This window comes from Lepidochelys olivacea (genome assembly GCF_965140295.1).
Source record: "Lepidochelys olivacea isolate rLepOli2 genome assembly, chromosome: 2".
Taxonomy (NCBI): Eukaryota; Metazoa; Chordata; order Testudines; family Cheloniidae; genus Lepidochelys; species Lepidochelys olivacea.
Window position 1 is genome coordinate 207,560,741 of NC_140412.1, and position 18,328 is coordinate 207,579,068.

The following is an 18,328-nucleotide window of genomic DNA, read 5'->3' on the forward strand; positions in this document are numbered from 1 at the left end:
GGGGCAGTCAGGGGCGGACAGTTTCAGGGCTGGGGTGCAGAGCAGTGCTTACCTGAGATGGCAATGGTAACTCCTCTCCCTCATTGCTAGCTCCACATGCTGCCTCCGCCTGCAGGCACCACCCCAGTAGCTCCCATTGGCTGCAGTTCCTAGCCAATGGGAGCTGCAGAGTCACTACTTTCCAGGAACCCGGTAGGGAGCCTTCCCCAGCCCCACCAACCCTCCCCTTCCTGGCACCTGCAGTGCCCCACGGGCTGCCCTCCTGAGCCTCCCCCCCCAAAGGCTTAGTCACAGGTATTTTTAGTAAAAGTCATGGACAGGTCACGGGCCGTGAATTTTTGTTTACTGCGTGTGACCTGTCCATGACTTACTAAAAATACTAGTGACTAAAACGTAACCTTATTAGTAAGTTACTTGGTATATACACAAAGTGTTTCCCTTCTATTATAATATGTAGGTGGTTCAACCCCCTATTTTTTTTAAAAAAAAATAGTCCACAGCATTTTATGCTAGACATATGAATAAATTTCCTTTTTAAGATTCCTCTACCTTTGTCTCTATATATAACTATTTATAAAAGAAAAGCAACAAGGAAGAAGGGAAGGATGGCCCATTGGTTAGGACACTAACCTAGGACTTAAGAAACCTTGGTTCAATTCCCTGTTCCTCTGGGCAAGGTGCTTAGGGTCTCTGTAGCTCAGTTTCCTATTTGTAAAATGGGAATAAAAGCACTGCCCTATCACACAGGGGTGTTGTGAAGACAAATTAAAAATTGTGAGATGCTCAGATATGATGATAGAGGAAAGTTAGGTATTTAGGACAACCTAATGTGATCACCTTCTAAATACACCACTAGGACATAATGGAGAAATCAGAGGCAACACTTGTGTGTGTGCGCACTGAAAAACAAAATTGTTATTTGGTAGAAGTACATATCATAAACATAAAACAAACCACTGAATACTCCTGTTAGAGTTTGAGTCTTCAGATGCTGTGAGAAGTAACAAATGATCTAGTTTCAAATTCCCTCTGAAGCATTAAGTTACAGATAAAACCATGTATTGCATTGAAACTAATGCCAATTTAAGTTTTGACCTTTTCAGCACTAACACCCAAGGTGAGTGCGTCTGTCCTGGATAAATTCAAAGGCTTACCAGGGCTTGTAATTCAATTTTCTCTTTATGCTTTATGCTTAAAACTCAGACCAGGCATCAATACATAGACAGAAAAATAAATTTTTCTTCTAAATGGCAAAAAGCCAGACAGAAAGAAAATATCAGTATTAAAGAACAGCCTAGAAGAACATGTAACAACCTGTCCAAAAAAAGTTACGAGTCTGAATTCAGAAGGCAAGGTAATTCATTTAAAGAAACATGAATAAGTTAATTAGGACACCAGTTCCCCAACTGATCTATTAACCACTGGTGGCTCACAAAGCACCTCCTGGAGATTAACAGAGAACTGATGGATAACATGGTGCTGGCCCTTCCTCTTTTTCCATCTACTTCAAATGTCCTTGCCAGAATGCCTGTAAAAGCAGCTGACAATGAGGGCAGCTGACAATGAGGCCAGTCTATCTGCCTCCCTTTCAGGCCACTGCTCCATAACAGAAGGAAACAGAAGCCAGGCACCATCAGCAGCCCTTTTGTGAAAAAGGAATACCTAGAGAACGATGGGAACAAGCAACATGCACAAAAGAGGAACAGAACAGAATGGGTGTGATAACAAAAAGAGAAAATGATTAATTTCAAAGACAATACATTTGTTCCATTAAGGACAGTTAAAAATATATTTAGTCCTTTCCTAAAATTACTTATTCACGTAAGCAATTGCTATAGTTGCTACAACAACGTCCTGCAACTCTAAACGCAAGGAAAGATAAAACACTTAAGTTGTGGTTCTCTCCATGAGGATGTTGGAGAACCCAGGCTGGGAACTTGAGAAAACAAATGCCTTATATAACACAGAAAAATGGGGAAACTGACTGTTTGTGAAAGGGATCAGTTTAAAGCTGCATTTAAGGATAGAATTCTAAAAGGGACAAAAAGAATAGGGACAAGTACTAAAATGAAGGCCATACACCTTAAAGGAATTAGGGCAAATTTCATTACACTGAGCAAATTTTACATACATGACCAGAGGCAGCAAAGGACAAGGGGGGGTGGGGGCGGAGAGAACATGGTTTTACAAAGGGAGTTAATACATTTAGATGGAAAAAATATAGCAAGATACCACAACTCCTCAGTATGTGGAAACAAACGTAAGCTTTGTCTACACTTAAAATGAGCACTCTCCTAGCTACGTCACTCAGGGATGTGAAACATTCATACCCCCGAGCACTGTAGTTAAACTGACCTAATCCATGGTGCAGGCAGGGCTACTGCTGCTCAGGGAGCTGGATCGATATTGGAAGCATCTACATGACAGCAGCATAGCTACAGTTGTGCCACTGTGACTCCCATAGTAAACACAGCCCTTAAATCTTAGTCAGGTCCCTCATCCATCACTGTAACTTGCTATGTTGAACTAAATGAAAATTCCACTAGACCTCTTGACTTGACAATTTTTAATACAGACACACAACTATCACTGGTGCAACAGCAATAACTTCCCATAAGCCTCAAAGATGGCATTCATTTAACCTTGGAACAGTTTTGGCCTTTAAGCAAGTTCATTCTCCTCCACAAAAAGCCACGGTCTTCCCATCCCTCTACATTCACGGCCAATAAACTGACACTTTGTGGTCACTGACAGAAGTCTGATTCTCATTAGTTACAATATCAAGACCGCTACACAGGACTTTAATCTTTCTTGTTATTTAGTGAGTTCAGAATCCCTTGAAGACTATTTCACTAGGCATGCATCGTATCTTCACGCTATTACTCACCTTTCTAAATATCATAATAAATAATAATCAAGTGTGATTCATCAGCTTTCCCAACAACCCCAAGGTATAATCAATCTCTAACAGTAGTTTATATTCTTTATCCCCAGTACAGTGTTTGATCTTGTATCAATAATGGTTGTTTCAGCAAGAAGAGAGTTTCTCAATGACACTTTTTCATTTTACTGCAAAGAATGTTTAAAAGAGAACAAACCAATGTTATAGGGTTAGATTTGGATTTTTTCTTCTTTTAAACAGGGACACTAGAATGTATGCTAATTGCCTCCCTGATTTTTAATCAAATGTATGTAACATCAGTTTTTAAAGTTTAAATTCTAACTACTTCAAAAGAATGACAGGACTATATGTGGGTAACCTTGCCTCTTCCCAGTTTATCTAAAAAATTAGGCCAACTCCAAAATTTAAAGATTTTCTTTAAATTCAAAGCTTCTGACAGTAATAGTATATACACATAATAGATTACAGCCTCAAAAATGTCCCCTAACTTATGACAATGAACTCAATTTAAAAGTTAATTTATAAAACAAAATGAAACTCTGTTATACAAATAGTCAGACTGTTACTGCAAACTTAGTAAAACATTTTAATCCCATTATCCTCTTCACTAAAACATTCCTTTGAAATTCCAGTGGAATGCTTGCACCTCCATTCTTCAAATGGATGTGCACATTACTTCACATACCAGGTTTATTCAGTTGCACTCAACTAACTGAAATCTTACTTGGATTCCCTCCTGCCTCCAAACTTTGCAGATTTACAAAATGTGTGCTTTAGAAAAATTGCTCCTTTATAAAACCATGTATTCCTTCTGCATAATTCTTGTACCAATTTCATTTCAATGATGCAAACAGTGGATTGTACAATGTCCACAGATACAGTAGAGGTGTAAGCAAGTCGCAGTACCTATCTATGGAAAAACTCATTTGTTGGTCTAAAAAAAAAAAAAGTGTTGCCTTTTGACAATCTGAAGACTAGATGTCAAGTTACTTGGTAGAACACTTAAACTTAACATTTGACAGTACCAATACTGCTAAGAGACAAAACTTTCTAGTGTAGCCAAACCCTAAGACATACAGCAAGGATTCAACGCAGGCAAGGGAGATGCAATATAAATTCTGTCAACAGTAATGGAAAATTGAGGGAGAAACATCCAGTTATCTTAGAGATAGGAGGAACACTGCAGGGAAGCTCAGCGAATCATTATAATGAAACCGGCTCCAAATGCTGAGCTCCATAATTCCTTCCACTGCTGTCTCACCTGGCTTTGATCTACAGAGAATAGGAAGGAAACAATGAGCCTACATTCTCCAACATCCTTTCTCTGTCAGCAATTAGTGAGGTGCACACAGAATGTTGTTATGGAAAAACTTTTCTAAAAGTTAACACATTAACAAGAGACTTAATTTTAGCTACATATAAAAAATAGAAAATATTTGATAAATAGAAGTCAATAAAGTCATAAGAAAAAAGTACAACTTTTAAAAAATATTTTTATGTAATAGTGCTACCCATGGTTGTTTTCCTGTATTCTGTATTACACAAACTACATTAAAAAATTAGTTGCAAAATCAAGCACTCAAAAGTTGCGAACGCCAGAATTAAAGATGGTCTCTGCAACTTTAATTTGGCCCCCTTGTGGGTATACTTTATCATACAGTCTAATTACATGATCATATGCTATTTTTTCCCCCCTAAGATCACTGCCTGATTAAGTGTACAGAATGGACATGGCTCTGGGGATGAGTCAGGATTGCACAGCGGGAAAAAAAACCCACACTATTATCCGTAGGATTCCTGCCTCATTTGTTGCAGAAGTTAGAAAGGCATATGAGGCAGGGGACTGAGGAAGAGAAAGGACTGTTTCGTGGTTAAGGTAACTGAATGCTGCTTGGGAAAACTGGATTCTATCCCTGCCTCTGGCACAGAATTCCTATATGATCCTAGGCAAGTCACATAAACCAAACTTTTCAGAGATGGTACTAATTATGTGTTCCTCATTTTCTGGGTGTCTGACTTGAGACCCAGGAATCTGATTTGCAGAAGTGCTGGGCACTTGCATCTATAACCCAAGTCAATGGGAAGATAAACAGTGGGTTCCATTCCAGGCTTTGGAGGGGAGCATTCTCCAGTGGACACACAGTTCTGCCATTTCCCCCAAGACTGACACGTTCTCTTGTGTCCTCTCCAACTTGCCACTGTTCCAGTCCTGTCTCTTCCCCACCTCTTGGTCCTTTTCTCAGACTTCTCATCCAGTCCTTCTCTATGGACTCCCTGAGTCCCAGTCTTCCCCACACTGCTCCAATCCCACTCCCCTTGCCCTGTCTCCCTCCATTCCCCTCGCTCCATGTCTATACTTAACCAGTCCCAGTTCCCCCCTCTTGACTCTTCATTCACTCTCTCCCTTCAAATACTCCCCGTGCACATGTTCCTCATCCCCAGTCTGTGTCTCCCTCCCCAGGTTCTTCATCCAATCTTAGAGCCCCACTTCCAGGTTCCCTGTCCCAGTCTCTTTGCCCAGCCAGTCCCCATTCTACTGCCACACCAAAGCTCCTTGAAAACTGTGTCTCTCTACCTCCCAACAAGCTCCCTGTCCCACACTCCTCATCAAGCTTCAGGCTCTCCCCATGAGACTCCCACTCCTAATTTCCTTGCCCAGCCAGTGCCAGTCTCCCCACCATCCCAACTCCCACTCTGTTTTCCTCCCCTTCATCTTTGATTCCTTCCACCACCATTCTATTCAAATAGCTTCTTACTACATGCTGCCTTGGTAACATCAAGGGGGGCACTGAGAGCACAGGGGAGACGGTCCAGACCAGCCCAAGGAAACCTAAAGTTACACTAGGAAAGTCCTGCTCAGTCCCCTGCAGGCCAATGCAGGAGCTTGCTCACTGTGGACAGAATCTTCCAGTAAATGAGCTATGAAGCTCTAGCAAGCCTCTACTGAGCATGTGCAAACTGTGATTTTTTTTTTTCAAATTATTATAAATTGGCCAAATTTGGGCAGATTTTCACAGTGTCTGCAAAAGGCACATCCTTGAAACAGAGACTACACCCCTTCCAAATTTCATGTTCTTTGCTCCAAAACATGGGAGCACTAGTGTTTCTCAAACAAAAGGTTGCCAGAATTTAACATAGGAAGACAACATTTTTCTCGCTACCCCTGTTATCAGAAACAGCCAAACTGTTTTGGCTGAAGTGCACTTGAAGCTTACTTTTTGGGAAGACACCGAGCATAGAAAATTCCATCCCAAACAGTTATAGTTTGGCAAAGTTACAAGATCATGTTTCAGTTGCTTATCATAGAAAGCACTGTTACCTTCATAATAGATGGCGATACCAGCTCACTTAGAATACCTGCATTTCAATGAGCATATTTGAAAACCAAAAGACACGACACTAATTTGCATGCACATGTCAAGATCTAACATCACCAAGATTTATCCACTTAAACATATATCAAAGATTTTATAATTTATTTTTTGAATCAGTAATATAGAATGCAATGGATATTCAGTTATTGAAAAAGTACAAACTCACTTACCTTGAAAATACCAACCCAATCCTTTTGGTGTGGTTGGATATACTGGGTCAGAGTGTAATGACATTCAAGATGTACATTAGGAAGGTAACTTTTTGCCACATTTTGAAAGATCACATGTGCAAAGTTGGAAGTCTGCAGAGCATTACTTGAAGATGGAGTTTCTTGAAAGGATGACATGACTGATCTGTAACAATATTAGAATTCTTATTACCTCAGAAAAGTTATACTAGAGGAATAGTCTAAGACATTATAAATGAGTTTAGTTCTCTTGAAAGATGCCACAATGTGAGCCCTACAAAATAAATTTCTCTATTCACAGAAGATATACTCCATAATGAACAGCTACACAGCACAAGGTTTCACAAAATACTTTGCCTTGTCTAGAGTACTTCTAAGGATGAAGGGTAGTTTGTCTTGCATGTCCAAAGACAATAAGAAGATGGAGCGCTGTGCCCAGTGCTCCAGGTGGGTAACTCTGAATCCAGAGACAAGGAGGGCTATGACTTACAACCAATATTTTTAATGATGCTGGTTGCCTTGGTAAAGAGCACTGTAGGCCTGCAGACTTCCATAATTTCCCCTCCCAGCTGCTGCTGTTCTTTTTCTGGAGGGGAGGTTACTAAGCGTGGTGCCCTACCTAGTACTGCAAGCAAACAGGAAGGTCCAGTCCTCAGTTGCTGTAACTGAAACAGCAGTTTGTTTGCTTTTTTAAAAACACAAGTACTAGTTTCATTCTAAGACATTAAACTGTTTATTAAGAGGCTATCCTATTGATTTCAGTGGCACTATTCATGGTAGTAAACTTTAAGCACATGCACAAGTGTTAGCAAGATTGAAGCTTTATAAATCTATAGGGAGAGGAGGAAGAATATTTGAATGTTGCAATTTATCTTGCTCCATTTTGCAGTTGCTGTTATTAAAAATTATAGTAATTACAACAACTGAGTACAAGCCTTGATTCAGGTGACAACAAGTGAATCATGAGTAAAACATATTGTTTCAGGAACTACACACCCAATACCCATTGGAAATATTTCCATAGAGGGCTGACCATAAAGCAGTTTCAAATACTATGGCCAACCAGAATGGACAGATATTGCTCAGTCAAATCCAGTAAGGGTTAAACAAGGATTTCTAGCCCTAAACTCAAATATCTTTAGCCGATTACCATCTGATTTAGTACAATACATGAACCATGCACTAAAAGCAAGGGCATATTGTTTCAGTAGATTAGACTTTAAATAAGGATCAACACAGTTTTGCACTTTCACTAACACAACAAAATGGTAAAATAAGATTTTGAATTAGTGATTCTCCATGATTGCCAAGTATAGGTGAAAAATTAAACTTCAATTTACACAAAATAAATTAAAAAGGAAATTAAATGTAAAGGAACACACTAACATAGCTTTGGAGAGACAAGAAACAAGAAGATAACATGGCTGAAATATACCAGGGTAATAGCACCCACTGGGGTTAAGGGTCTGCCTAAGCAACTCTAACATAGTACAGCTTTATTCCTTGTGTGCACTTGTTCCATTACCTCCTCTCACTCTCCCCTCCCCCCAGAATAGCAAGGAGTGATATTTAAGAGACTCCCCTCGCATTTGATCCAAAATATAAGGTCTATAAAACCTAACTTTTGCAAACCCAACAGTACAGTTTCCACGATTGTCTTTAAGTCTAATTAAAATATTTGTTTTTGACAGCCCCACTGGTGCTTGAAACCAAATAATCACAGCAGGAATTGCAGGAAAATGGATATTTTTAATGTTCATTGTCCAAGATGTGAAGTGCAAAAGAGTAACCAAAACAAAAGGAGTGACAAGCAAATTTGTACTTCTAAAATTCTTTCACTACTAAAAAAAAAAATCCTAATGTCTCTTTAGTAATGCAAACACAAAGATATTGGTTTCTACAGACAGCCACGCCATCTGGCATGACCAACAACTGTGCTGAAATCTTTTACATTTTTCAAAGCAGGCTCGGCTAGTCATTTACAAATCTGCATTTCTGTCAATCAGCAGAATGTGTCTAGGATTATTACTTATTGGCAGGAAAATCTCTCTGAACTGTGGATGCAGCAGAAACCTATTTAGAGAGTTACAAGGATGACCCCAGAGATGTTGGGAAGCAACGAGGGCCGTTTGTTTACCCAGCTCTCAGCCAACTGACTTGGCTGCCAGGAGAAGCATTTACACTGCGGGGCTGCCCTACAACCAGGAGCCCGGTGGCACCTTAAAGACTAACAGATTTATTTGAGCATAAGCTTTCCTGCGTAAAAACCCCACTTCTTCAGATGCTAAAACAGTGCGTCCCGCACCATACCGTCGGTTAACGTCAGGACCAGCTCCTCAGAAAACCCAGACCAGCTCCTCCCCCTCCCGCTGCAGCCGGGCCCTAAGCAGTTCCGGTGCCAGGCGGTCAGCACCTGATAGCCCTCCTCGCTTCCTCAACAGCAGCCGGGGCGAGGGGCGACTGACCCCGGACAGGTCACCTTTCCCCAGCACCCCTCTAGGGCTCGCCATGGATCCCCCCGCCCCGCACACGCAGGTCCGGCCACGCCCCGCCGCATACACACAGAGGTCCGCGCCCCCCCCGATTTGACCAGTGCCGGGCGGTTGGGCCGACAGAGGCCTCGAGAGCGAGGGAGCCGGCTGCGAGGCTGAACACGCAGCGCCCCGCTCCCCGCCGGGCCCAGAGACACGGGCCACGAGCGCTCTGCCGCCCCGGCACGGACAGGCCGAGGAAGGCCCTTACCTGGGACGACCACGGAGGACGCTGGGGACATCAACACGGCACGGCGGCCACCGTCAGCGGATCAGCCCTTCGCCGTCGCGGCCCGCGGCCCCGCCCCTGGAACGTCACTTCCGGTCCCGTGCCGTAGCTGCTGGATGAGAGGGGCATGGGCGGGGCTTGCTCAGAGAAAGCTGTACCCCTCCCACGACTCGGCCTGGGGTGGTCTCCTAGCAACCCCCGCCCAGCAACCGCCTCCTGCAGTCCGGGAGTTATTAGTCCCATGGACCCTCCCCAGCACACAGCCGTGAGGGGTTGGCCCTGGAGCCCGATGTCTGGAGCTGGCCCCATCGCGCTCGCTTCTCCCCTCTCAACACACACTGGCTCTGGGGATCGTGCCCTATAGCACTCGCTCTCTTTCTCGCCCCCTGGACTAACCCTGGGGGCCCTGTCCCATAGCACTTCCTGTCCCCCCCCACACACACTCTCTGATCCTGGGGAGCCGGCCCCGTAGCACTCGCTCCGCCAACACTGTCACTGACCCTGAGGAGCTGGCCTCACAGCAATCCCCACCTCACACTCTTGCACTGACCCTGCGGAGCCAGACCCATAACGCCACTGACCCCTAATCACTCACACTCTAACCCTTCCCCACCTCATGCACTTGCCTCACACACATACACCAATCCTAATGAGCTGGCTCCAAACCAGTCCCCTAGGGTGACCAGACAGCAAGTGTGAAAAATCAGATGGGGGTGGGGGGGGTAATAGGAGCCTATATAAGAAAAAAATCCAAAAATCAGGATGGTCCTTATAAAATCAGAACATCTGGTCACCCTACTCTCCCCACACATACTACAGGAAGCCACCCCTATAGCTCACTCCCCTACCTCCAGATACACACTTTGGGGAGCAAGTGTGAGGGGCAGCTCCAGTGCTCACATTCCCAAATATACATCGCAAGCACAGTCTTTACCTGCATAAAACACATCTGCCCAACCACTCAAATTTACCTTTTACACACATCATTACACCTTTCCCCCACCTAAATATTTACCCCTAAATCTGCACTATGTGCTCCTACACTTGCCCTGATGTACACACTCCCCTGCCCTGTGTGCACCCCCTAATTCACTAACATGAACCCATTACTCAGCTGAACATCCTCTATTTCCAAATCTATCATAGGATTAGATCATAACAGGCATGACACACTAGTTTCAGTTCTCAGATGGTATAAATTGTCAATCTCCATTAAAGTCAATGGCTATACCAACTGAAGATCTAGCCCAATGATCCACTCAATCCTACCTAGGGTGACCAGCTGTCCCATTTTTATAGGGACAGTCCCGTTTTTTGGGACTTTTTCTTATATAGGCACCTGTTACCCCCACCCCCTATCCCTTTTTTTCCACTGAATGCATCTGATGAAGTGAGCTGTAGCAAATAAATAAATTCGTTAGTCTCTAAGGTGTCACAAGTACTCCTTTTCTTTTTGCGAATACAGACTAACATGGCTGCTACTCTGAAACCTTTACCCTGGATGTACTCTTGTATTCTCTCCCTGTCATAGTTATTGTGAAGGAAGTATATGACAGAGGCATGAAGTCATACTAGTCCTTGAGGAACCAGATTTACCTTTTTGGTAAGGTTATAACTCCTTGATGATTAGCTCTGACAGAAACATAGCTACAGTTGATTATATTAATTTATATTTCAAGCGATAAAGCAATTCACTGTACTCTTGTTGTGCAACAAATTACAAAAAGAACTTTTGTGTTTTATTTCTACTACAATTTAATATTTAAATGATTTTTATATTTCGTTATAGCATGGGATATACAGTAAGTTTTCCAAAACAGTAAGTGTGTACATTTTACTTTCAGATCAGTTCACAAGGCAAAGGAAGAGAGCATGCAATAATCTTTCTCATGTAAGCACAAGTGAATTTGTTTGAGTGCAGAATGAAGCTAGCTTGTATGTTAAGCAGAAAACCAATAAATATTTGTAAAGAAATGGGGAGAGCTATTTTTGCTTTACCTTTATCATCCATTTCTTCCCCCACACTGCTCTCTGGAATGTGAGATGTAGCAGCTTCTAGTTATAAGCCACTTTCACTGTTTTTTTTTTTGTGATCTGAAGTTACTATATATACCCAGGGTGGGCAAACTTTTTGGCGCAAGGGCCATATCTGGGTATGGAAATTGCATGGAGAGCCATGAAAGCTCACAAAATTGGGGGTTGGGTGAGGGCTCTAGGGTGGGGCCAGAAATTAGTTCAAGGTGTGGGAGGAGGATTGGGGTGCAAGGAGGGCTCCAGCTGGGGATGTGGGCTCTGAGGTGGGGCTAGGGATGAGGGGTTGGGGATGCAGGAGGGTGCTCTGGGCTGGGACCGAGGGGCTCGGAAGGAAGGAAGGGGATCAGGGCTAGGGCAGAGGGTTGGGGCACAGGAGGGGGCCAGAGGTGCAGGCTCTGGGTGGTTCTTATCTCAAGCAACTCCCGGAAGCAGCAGCATGTCTCTCCTCTGGCTCCCATGCGGCAGTGTGGCCATGCAGTTCTGTGCGCTGCCCTGTCGGCAGGTGCCGCCCCTGCAGCTCCCATTGGCTGCGGTTCCTGGCAATGGGAGCTGCAGAACTGGTGCTTGGGGAAAGGGCAGCATACAGAGCCCCCGGCTACCCTTACCTGTAGGAGCTGGAAGGGGGACATGCCACTGCTTCTGGGAGCCATGTGGAGCCACAGCACATGCGGAGAGCTCAAGGGCTGGATTAAAATATCTGAACGGCCGGATGTGGCCCCCGAGCCATAGTTTGCCCACCCCTGATATCATAGAATCATAGAATATCAGGGTTGGAAGGGACCCCAGAAGGTCATCTAGTCCAACCCCCTGCTCAAAGCAGGACCAATTCCCAGTTAAATCATCCCAGCCAGGGCTTTGTCAAGCCTGACCTTAAAAACCTCTAAGGAAGGAGATTCTACCACCTCCCTAGGTAACGCATTCCAGTGTTTCACCACCCTCTTAGTGAAAAAGTTTTTCCTGATATCCAATCTAAACCTCCCCCACTGCAACTTGAGACCATTACTCCTCGTTCTGTCATCTGCTACCATTGAGAACAGTCTAGAGCCATCCTCTTTGGAACCCCCTTTCAGGTAGTTGAAAGCAGCAATCAAATCCCCCCTCATTCTTCTCTTCTGCAGGCTAAACAATCCCAGCTCCCTCAGCCTCTCCTCATAACTCATGTGTTCCAGTCCCCTAATCATTTTTGTTGCCCTTCGCTGGACTCTCTCCAATTTATCCACATCCTTCTTGAAGTGTGGGGCCCAAAACTGGACACAGTACTCCAGATGAGGCCTCACCAATGTATATATACTGATCTGAAGTAATACAGTTAGGGCCCTACCAAATTCACAGCTGTGAAAAACGTGTCATGGACCTTGAAATCCGTAAAGTATAGGTTAAAAGTCTGTTGTGTACTTTTAACCTATACTATGCAGATTTCACTGCGAAGAGTAGCATTTCTCCAACTCAGGGATCCAACCTAAAAGGGAGTCACAGGAGGGTGGGGTCGCAAGGTCATTGTAGAGTATTGCCACCCTTACCTTTACACGGCCTTCAGAGCTGAGTAGCCAGACAGTAGTGGCTGATGATGAGGGCCCAGCTCTGAAGGCAGCAGCGCAGTAGTAAGGGTGGCAATACCAAACCAGGCCATCCTGACTTCTGCACTGCTGCTGGTGGTGGCGCTGCCTTCAGAGCTGGGTTCCCATCCAGCAGCCACTGCTCTCCAAGCTCTGAAGGCAGTGCCACCGCCATCAGCAGAGCACAAATAAGAGTGGCAATAATGCAACCCCCCTATAATAACTTTGCAACTACCCCCACAACCCGCTTTTGGGTCAGGACTCCTACGGTTACAACACCATGAAATTTCAGATTTAAATATCTGGAATCACGAAATGTACTATTTTTAAAATCCTATGGCCATGAAATTGACCAAAATGAACTGTGAATTTGGTAGGTCCTTAAATATAGTGTAAGTTGTATAGTCAGCACTTGGGAGTTGATGAAAATAATCAATTTTGCTTTCATTTTGCATCCTTGTACCCATACTACTGGTTTTTGGGACTGTAATGGGTAGTGCTAAATCATGACTAAGGCTATGATTTAGTCACGGGTATTTTTAGTAAAAGTCATGGACAGGTCATGTGCAATAAACAAAAATTCACAGACTTTGACCTGTCCATTTACTAAAAATATCTGTGATTAAATCTTCCGGTGGGGGGGTGTGGGGAGGCTGCTGTGGGAAGGTACGGGGGACCACTGCTGGGGGCATCAGGGGTGCTGCTGGAGAGGCATGGGCCACTGCTATGGGGGGCACCTGCGAACCGCAGCTGCTTTTGCCATCCAGGGACCACAGCCTGGGGCCGTGGTCCACAGCTTCTCCAGCCAGCCAGAGACCGCTGCCCAGGGCTGCGGACCGCGGCTGCATTGGCCAGCCAGCTGGGGACTGCTGCCCAGGGCTGTGGACTGCGGCTGCTCCGACCACCCCAGGACTGCTGCCATGGGCCGCCGGAACAGCTCATGGTGTGACTGTCACCATGGCAGCTCCAGCAGCTGCTGGTGTGGTTGTCCCAGGGGCCATCTGAGCAGCTGGCCCCAGAGCCAGCTGCTTGGGCAGCCCTGGGGTCAGCCAGACTGGCCCCTGCAGAAGTCACCGAAGTCCCAGAAAGTCCCAGAATCCTGAACACAGGAATCAAACAACAGGAGGCAGCTTTTTGGCCACTTCCACGCACAGGCATCAACTTTTGTTGGCGCTGGTGGGTGCTCGTGCCCCTCCCCACTCCAGCCCTGGCCTGACTCCGCCTCCTCCCTGCCCCTATTGGATCCCTCCCCAAATCCCCGCCCTGGCCCCAACTCTTCCCCAAGCGCGCTTCATTCCCCCTCCTCCCCCCTCCCTCCCAGGTTTGCCGCGCGAAACAGCTGTTTCGCAGCTCAAGCGCTGGGAGGGAGGGGGAAGAAACAGGACACTTCGGCCCGCTCAGGGGAGGAGGCGGAGCGGAGGAGGAGGTGAGCTGGAGCAGGGTGGGGAGCTGCCGGTGGGTGCTCTGTACCCACCAATTTTTCCCCATGGGTGCTCCAGCTCCGGAGCACCCATGGAGTTGGTGCCTATGTTTCAATGCCTCTTTCCAGCTAGCACTCTGCCCAAAAAGATCTCTGTCCAATTTTTTCAGTGCCAAATTAGCATTGCTTTACTTATTTACTTTCTGCCTGTCTCTGGCTGCTCTGGGTATTTCTGCTCCCAGACAACATGCACACTTCAAGCAATACCCAGAGAAATCCCTCTGCCCCCATAGCTCAGTTCCTGACTGGCCTTGTATGTGGCCTGTGTTTTGCGTGGGAACCCTATCGTTTCAGATATCTTACTTCAAAAGGAGTTTAACTGCTTACATTTATCCTGAATGAAGGCTGACTGTCATGGTCAGCAGCTTCAAGGAGATTTCACTCAATCTCCATCTTAAAAATACTAAACAAGAAAAGACCTATTGCTATGCAACATCTTTATGGACAGATGATAAGGAGAAAGTAAAAGGACTAAAGAAAAAAGATTTTATTTAAATTTATTCTAAGTAACAGCAGATAGTCCTTAAATGACAATTTTTGGATCTCTTAATTTTGGATCTGGTGCTTAAATATTATAGATGTGGGCACATTAGAAATGTCTAAAATAGTAAGCCAACTTTCTCTTTGTCAAGAAAAATTGACTTGTCAGTATATTCTTCCTGAAGCTGACCACAAAGTGGGTAGAATCCTTTTGTTACTTGTGTGGATATTAGAATGTGAAAAGACAAATAGGAATAAATATATATTGATGTGACTCACATAGACTCTCTGTCACTCATTCAGTTTACCTCCTGTTCATCTCTGTGCCTTATTTAACAAGCGCAGAAATAGTCACGGAGGAAAATTTAAGAGTTAAGAGAACACTAGGTTGCCAAGTCAGAATTTTATCAGAGATTCAGATAAAAATTGTTGCATTAAGACCAGAAATAAGATGCAAAGGGATATCAAGGGACCAAAAAGATACCAAAGACAAGTGAGTTTACAAAAATGTATATAACATAGAAATACTTCAACAGAGTGCCAATCCCCATTTGTAAAAATTGAAAGGGTGTATTTTGGATTTGATTAAGATTAAATGAAGAATGTTTAATGATCTCAGAGCAACATCAGGTTTGATCATGTTCTTGTAGCATCCAAGAAATATTTCATGCCATGCAGCCTTCACAGGGAGATAACTGATTTTAATTTTTAGTTTCATTTCCTAAATCAAATAATATTTTTCATCTTTAAAGTTCTGTACAAATAATCAATTATTTCTCATAAATGCCTGTGAGAGAAGTAAATATAATCCCTAATCTAGAGTTGGATATCTGAAACACAGAAGTTAGACATTTTTTCAGACTTGATTGATTTAAGCACCTAACTTAATCACCCAGGTTTGGGTACTGAATGTATACTTAGAAATGGGATGAAACCACCATTTATTGTGTTTGAATTAAGAATTGTGCAGAGTAGTATAGTGCAATTTAGCAAGATACAAATGGGCGTGAATCCAAACCTTGGATCTGAACTCAGATTTTGACACTATTTGAAATCCAGAACAGAATCTAAAGATCAAAATTCAATGCAATATCCCTATTCTTCTTAATCATAATAGCACTTATACAGAGCATTTAAGCTAGGCCTTCTTGGCCCGGAATGGGGTAGGTGAAGAATAGAGAATTTAAGTGACTGCTCAACGGTTACAGAGCAAGTTTGTGGCAGATTGTGAGTTCTTGGTAAAGGAACTCTTTTGTGTGTGGATATCACTTACTATTCCCAAAAGCACAGAGAGCTTCTGATGAAAAATATGAGTATGTTCTCACTCAGTATCATTAGAAAATATAAAAACATTCTTTGCAGGATATATTTTAATGAGAAATTATTTAAATAAATACTTCTGTGGTCATTTAATGAGCAAATCAATATGGGGAGTTGACACAGCAAAAAACAAACAAACAAACAAACAAAAAAAACCCACCACAGCAGTGACTCTCAAAGCGCTTGTGAGGCTTGCATTGCAGGGCTAAAAATAGCAGTGTATGGGTTTGAGATCAGACTGGAACCAGGCTCTGAGACCCTCCCCCATCACCAGGTTTTACAGCCCTGGCACCAGCCTGAGCCCAAACATCTACACTGCTATTTTTAGACCTACAGCACAAGCCCTGAAATCCTGAGTAAGCTGATACAGACCATCCGTGAGTATTTTGCTTCAGTATAGACATACCCATGGAGACCAATTCACCTAGGATCCTTCTTTTCAGTGCACTAGTTCAGAATCATGCCTGGCGTTCATCAGCCCCAAATTGCTTCCAGGCTACTGTCTTCACGGCATATCAGTGCACTGCTGTCATTTCTTACTTCTGCATTGGTTCAAATACAAATATCTCCACTTCTAAGAATAGGTCCTCCAGCAGACAAAGTAAAGATGGTAAAATTTGGAAATCTTTGAGGATAATGCAGTACTTATCAGTAATATGAACTTTCCAAAAAGGGTAACTCTTAAAAAATATTTCTGATGAGGACACCCTAATGTCTAGCAGGATTAAAACCACTCATTGGTACAGACATCTTTGCAGGGCACCTTTTCCCAACAATATGAAGATACTGCTGCAGTAACAACACTACTAAAGGGAACAAAAGGAAGGGATTCATCTTCCTACTAATAGCTTATTAAAAAAAAAGAGCTCCTTTAATAATTCAATGCTTGGAAATTAGAGATGGAGCCCAAACAAAACAGTAACCTTGGGTAAATCTGAATCTGGATTCAGGTCCAGATCCAAAAGTCTTGTTTGATCCCTGTCGCTGAATGAACCAAAACGGTGGGAAGCTTCGATCTAGATCAGAACTTTTCCATTCAGGCTCCTCTCTGCTTTATACACATTGAAAACAAACTATATACTTGTAATTATTGGTACCCAACAAAGGGAACTGTATATTGTGGTTAAATAGTATAAGGGCATGATTTAGTGCTACTGATGAAGTTTGGCATTGATTTGTGTAGGTTCCAATGATTCCACTTAGTTGTAATCCTACCCACACTCCAACCCCCGTAAAAAGCTTGGGGCTGCTATGAAATGTAAAAGATATATATCAATCACTAAAGCAGGAACTCTTTCTAGTTATGTTGTAAAGTATACCTTCTAATTAACTCCTGTATCTAAGATCATTTTACAGAAAATTAATAGTTACATTATTGTGAATCAGTCACATAGTTACAAATAATGTTCTTATGTTGCTGACAATGTTTCATTTCTGAACATTAAACAAAGTCTAACTAAAGTGCTTACAGACTTCACCTTCAAAAAAGATTGGGAGGCACCCCTTTGGAACATATTAGAAATCATATATTGCTAACATTCCTTATTAAGGAGAAGGTTTCGGTATGTGTACTTTGGATTTCTTTTCCAGCACTTAATTGGAATTGATGAAGAAAAGCTATTCAAAAGCTGCCAGGATTTTTAAATCTGTATGAGTGAGATTGATGAAATTTGTGACTTTTCCCATAAGGGTATAGGTGAGAGCAGACATGTTAATTTTGTGTGTGTGTGCGTGCATGTGTGTATGAGAAAGAAAGAGAGAGCTTACTCCTAAGGTGTGAGACTTGGCAGCTTTGCACTGTACAATGGGCATAAGAAACCACATTTCTGTAAATGACCACATTTGAATTGCTGTTATTTCACAGTTGGATTACTGTATTGTTAAAGTGAAAAGGAATGTTTTTAATAAATCCAAATAATGAAGTAAATGCTAGCACACACAGAGTCTTTGCTCTCTGGGGTATAATTAATATATGTGCACTGGAGACCCAGGTCTGGGGGATTGTTTAATTTCTTATTTATGGTGTTTTCTACTTTTAGCACACCTCCTACTGGCATACAGAGAACTGCATGTAAATGACTATTTGCTATTTAAATTTTAACAAATATAAAACAAGTATTTGTACTGTATACTTTATATGGTATGGTAGATGTACTGCTTTCACCAGCCTTGTGTCTTCCTGTATTCTATCTGAAAGTAATAAGAAGCTACACTCCCAAAAGGCCAATCTTTTA

The 18,328-nt window shown here is 43.1% G+C and overlaps 1 protein-coding gene across 2 annotated transcripts in view; it reads right to left on the bottom strand.

Moving 5' to 3' along the window:
* Positions 1-9,334, bottom strand: part of TAX1BP1 (Tax1 binding protein 1) — a 97,255-nt gene extending 87,921 nt beyond the window's left edge. For both annotated transcript variants that reach the window (XM_084621557.1, XM_084621556.1), the window contains exons 1-2: positions 9,207-9,334; positions 6,447-6,630 (exon numbers count right to left, since the gene is read on the bottom strand). In XM_084621557.1, coding sequence (XP_084477683.1) covers positions 6,447-6,623 — 177 coding nt within the window. In that variant the 5' untranslated portion in view covers positions 6,624-6,630; positions 9,207-9,334. The remainder of the gene's footprint in view (positions 1-6,446; positions 6,631-9,206) is intronic.
* Positions 9,335-18,328: the final 8,994 nt, after the last annotated feature.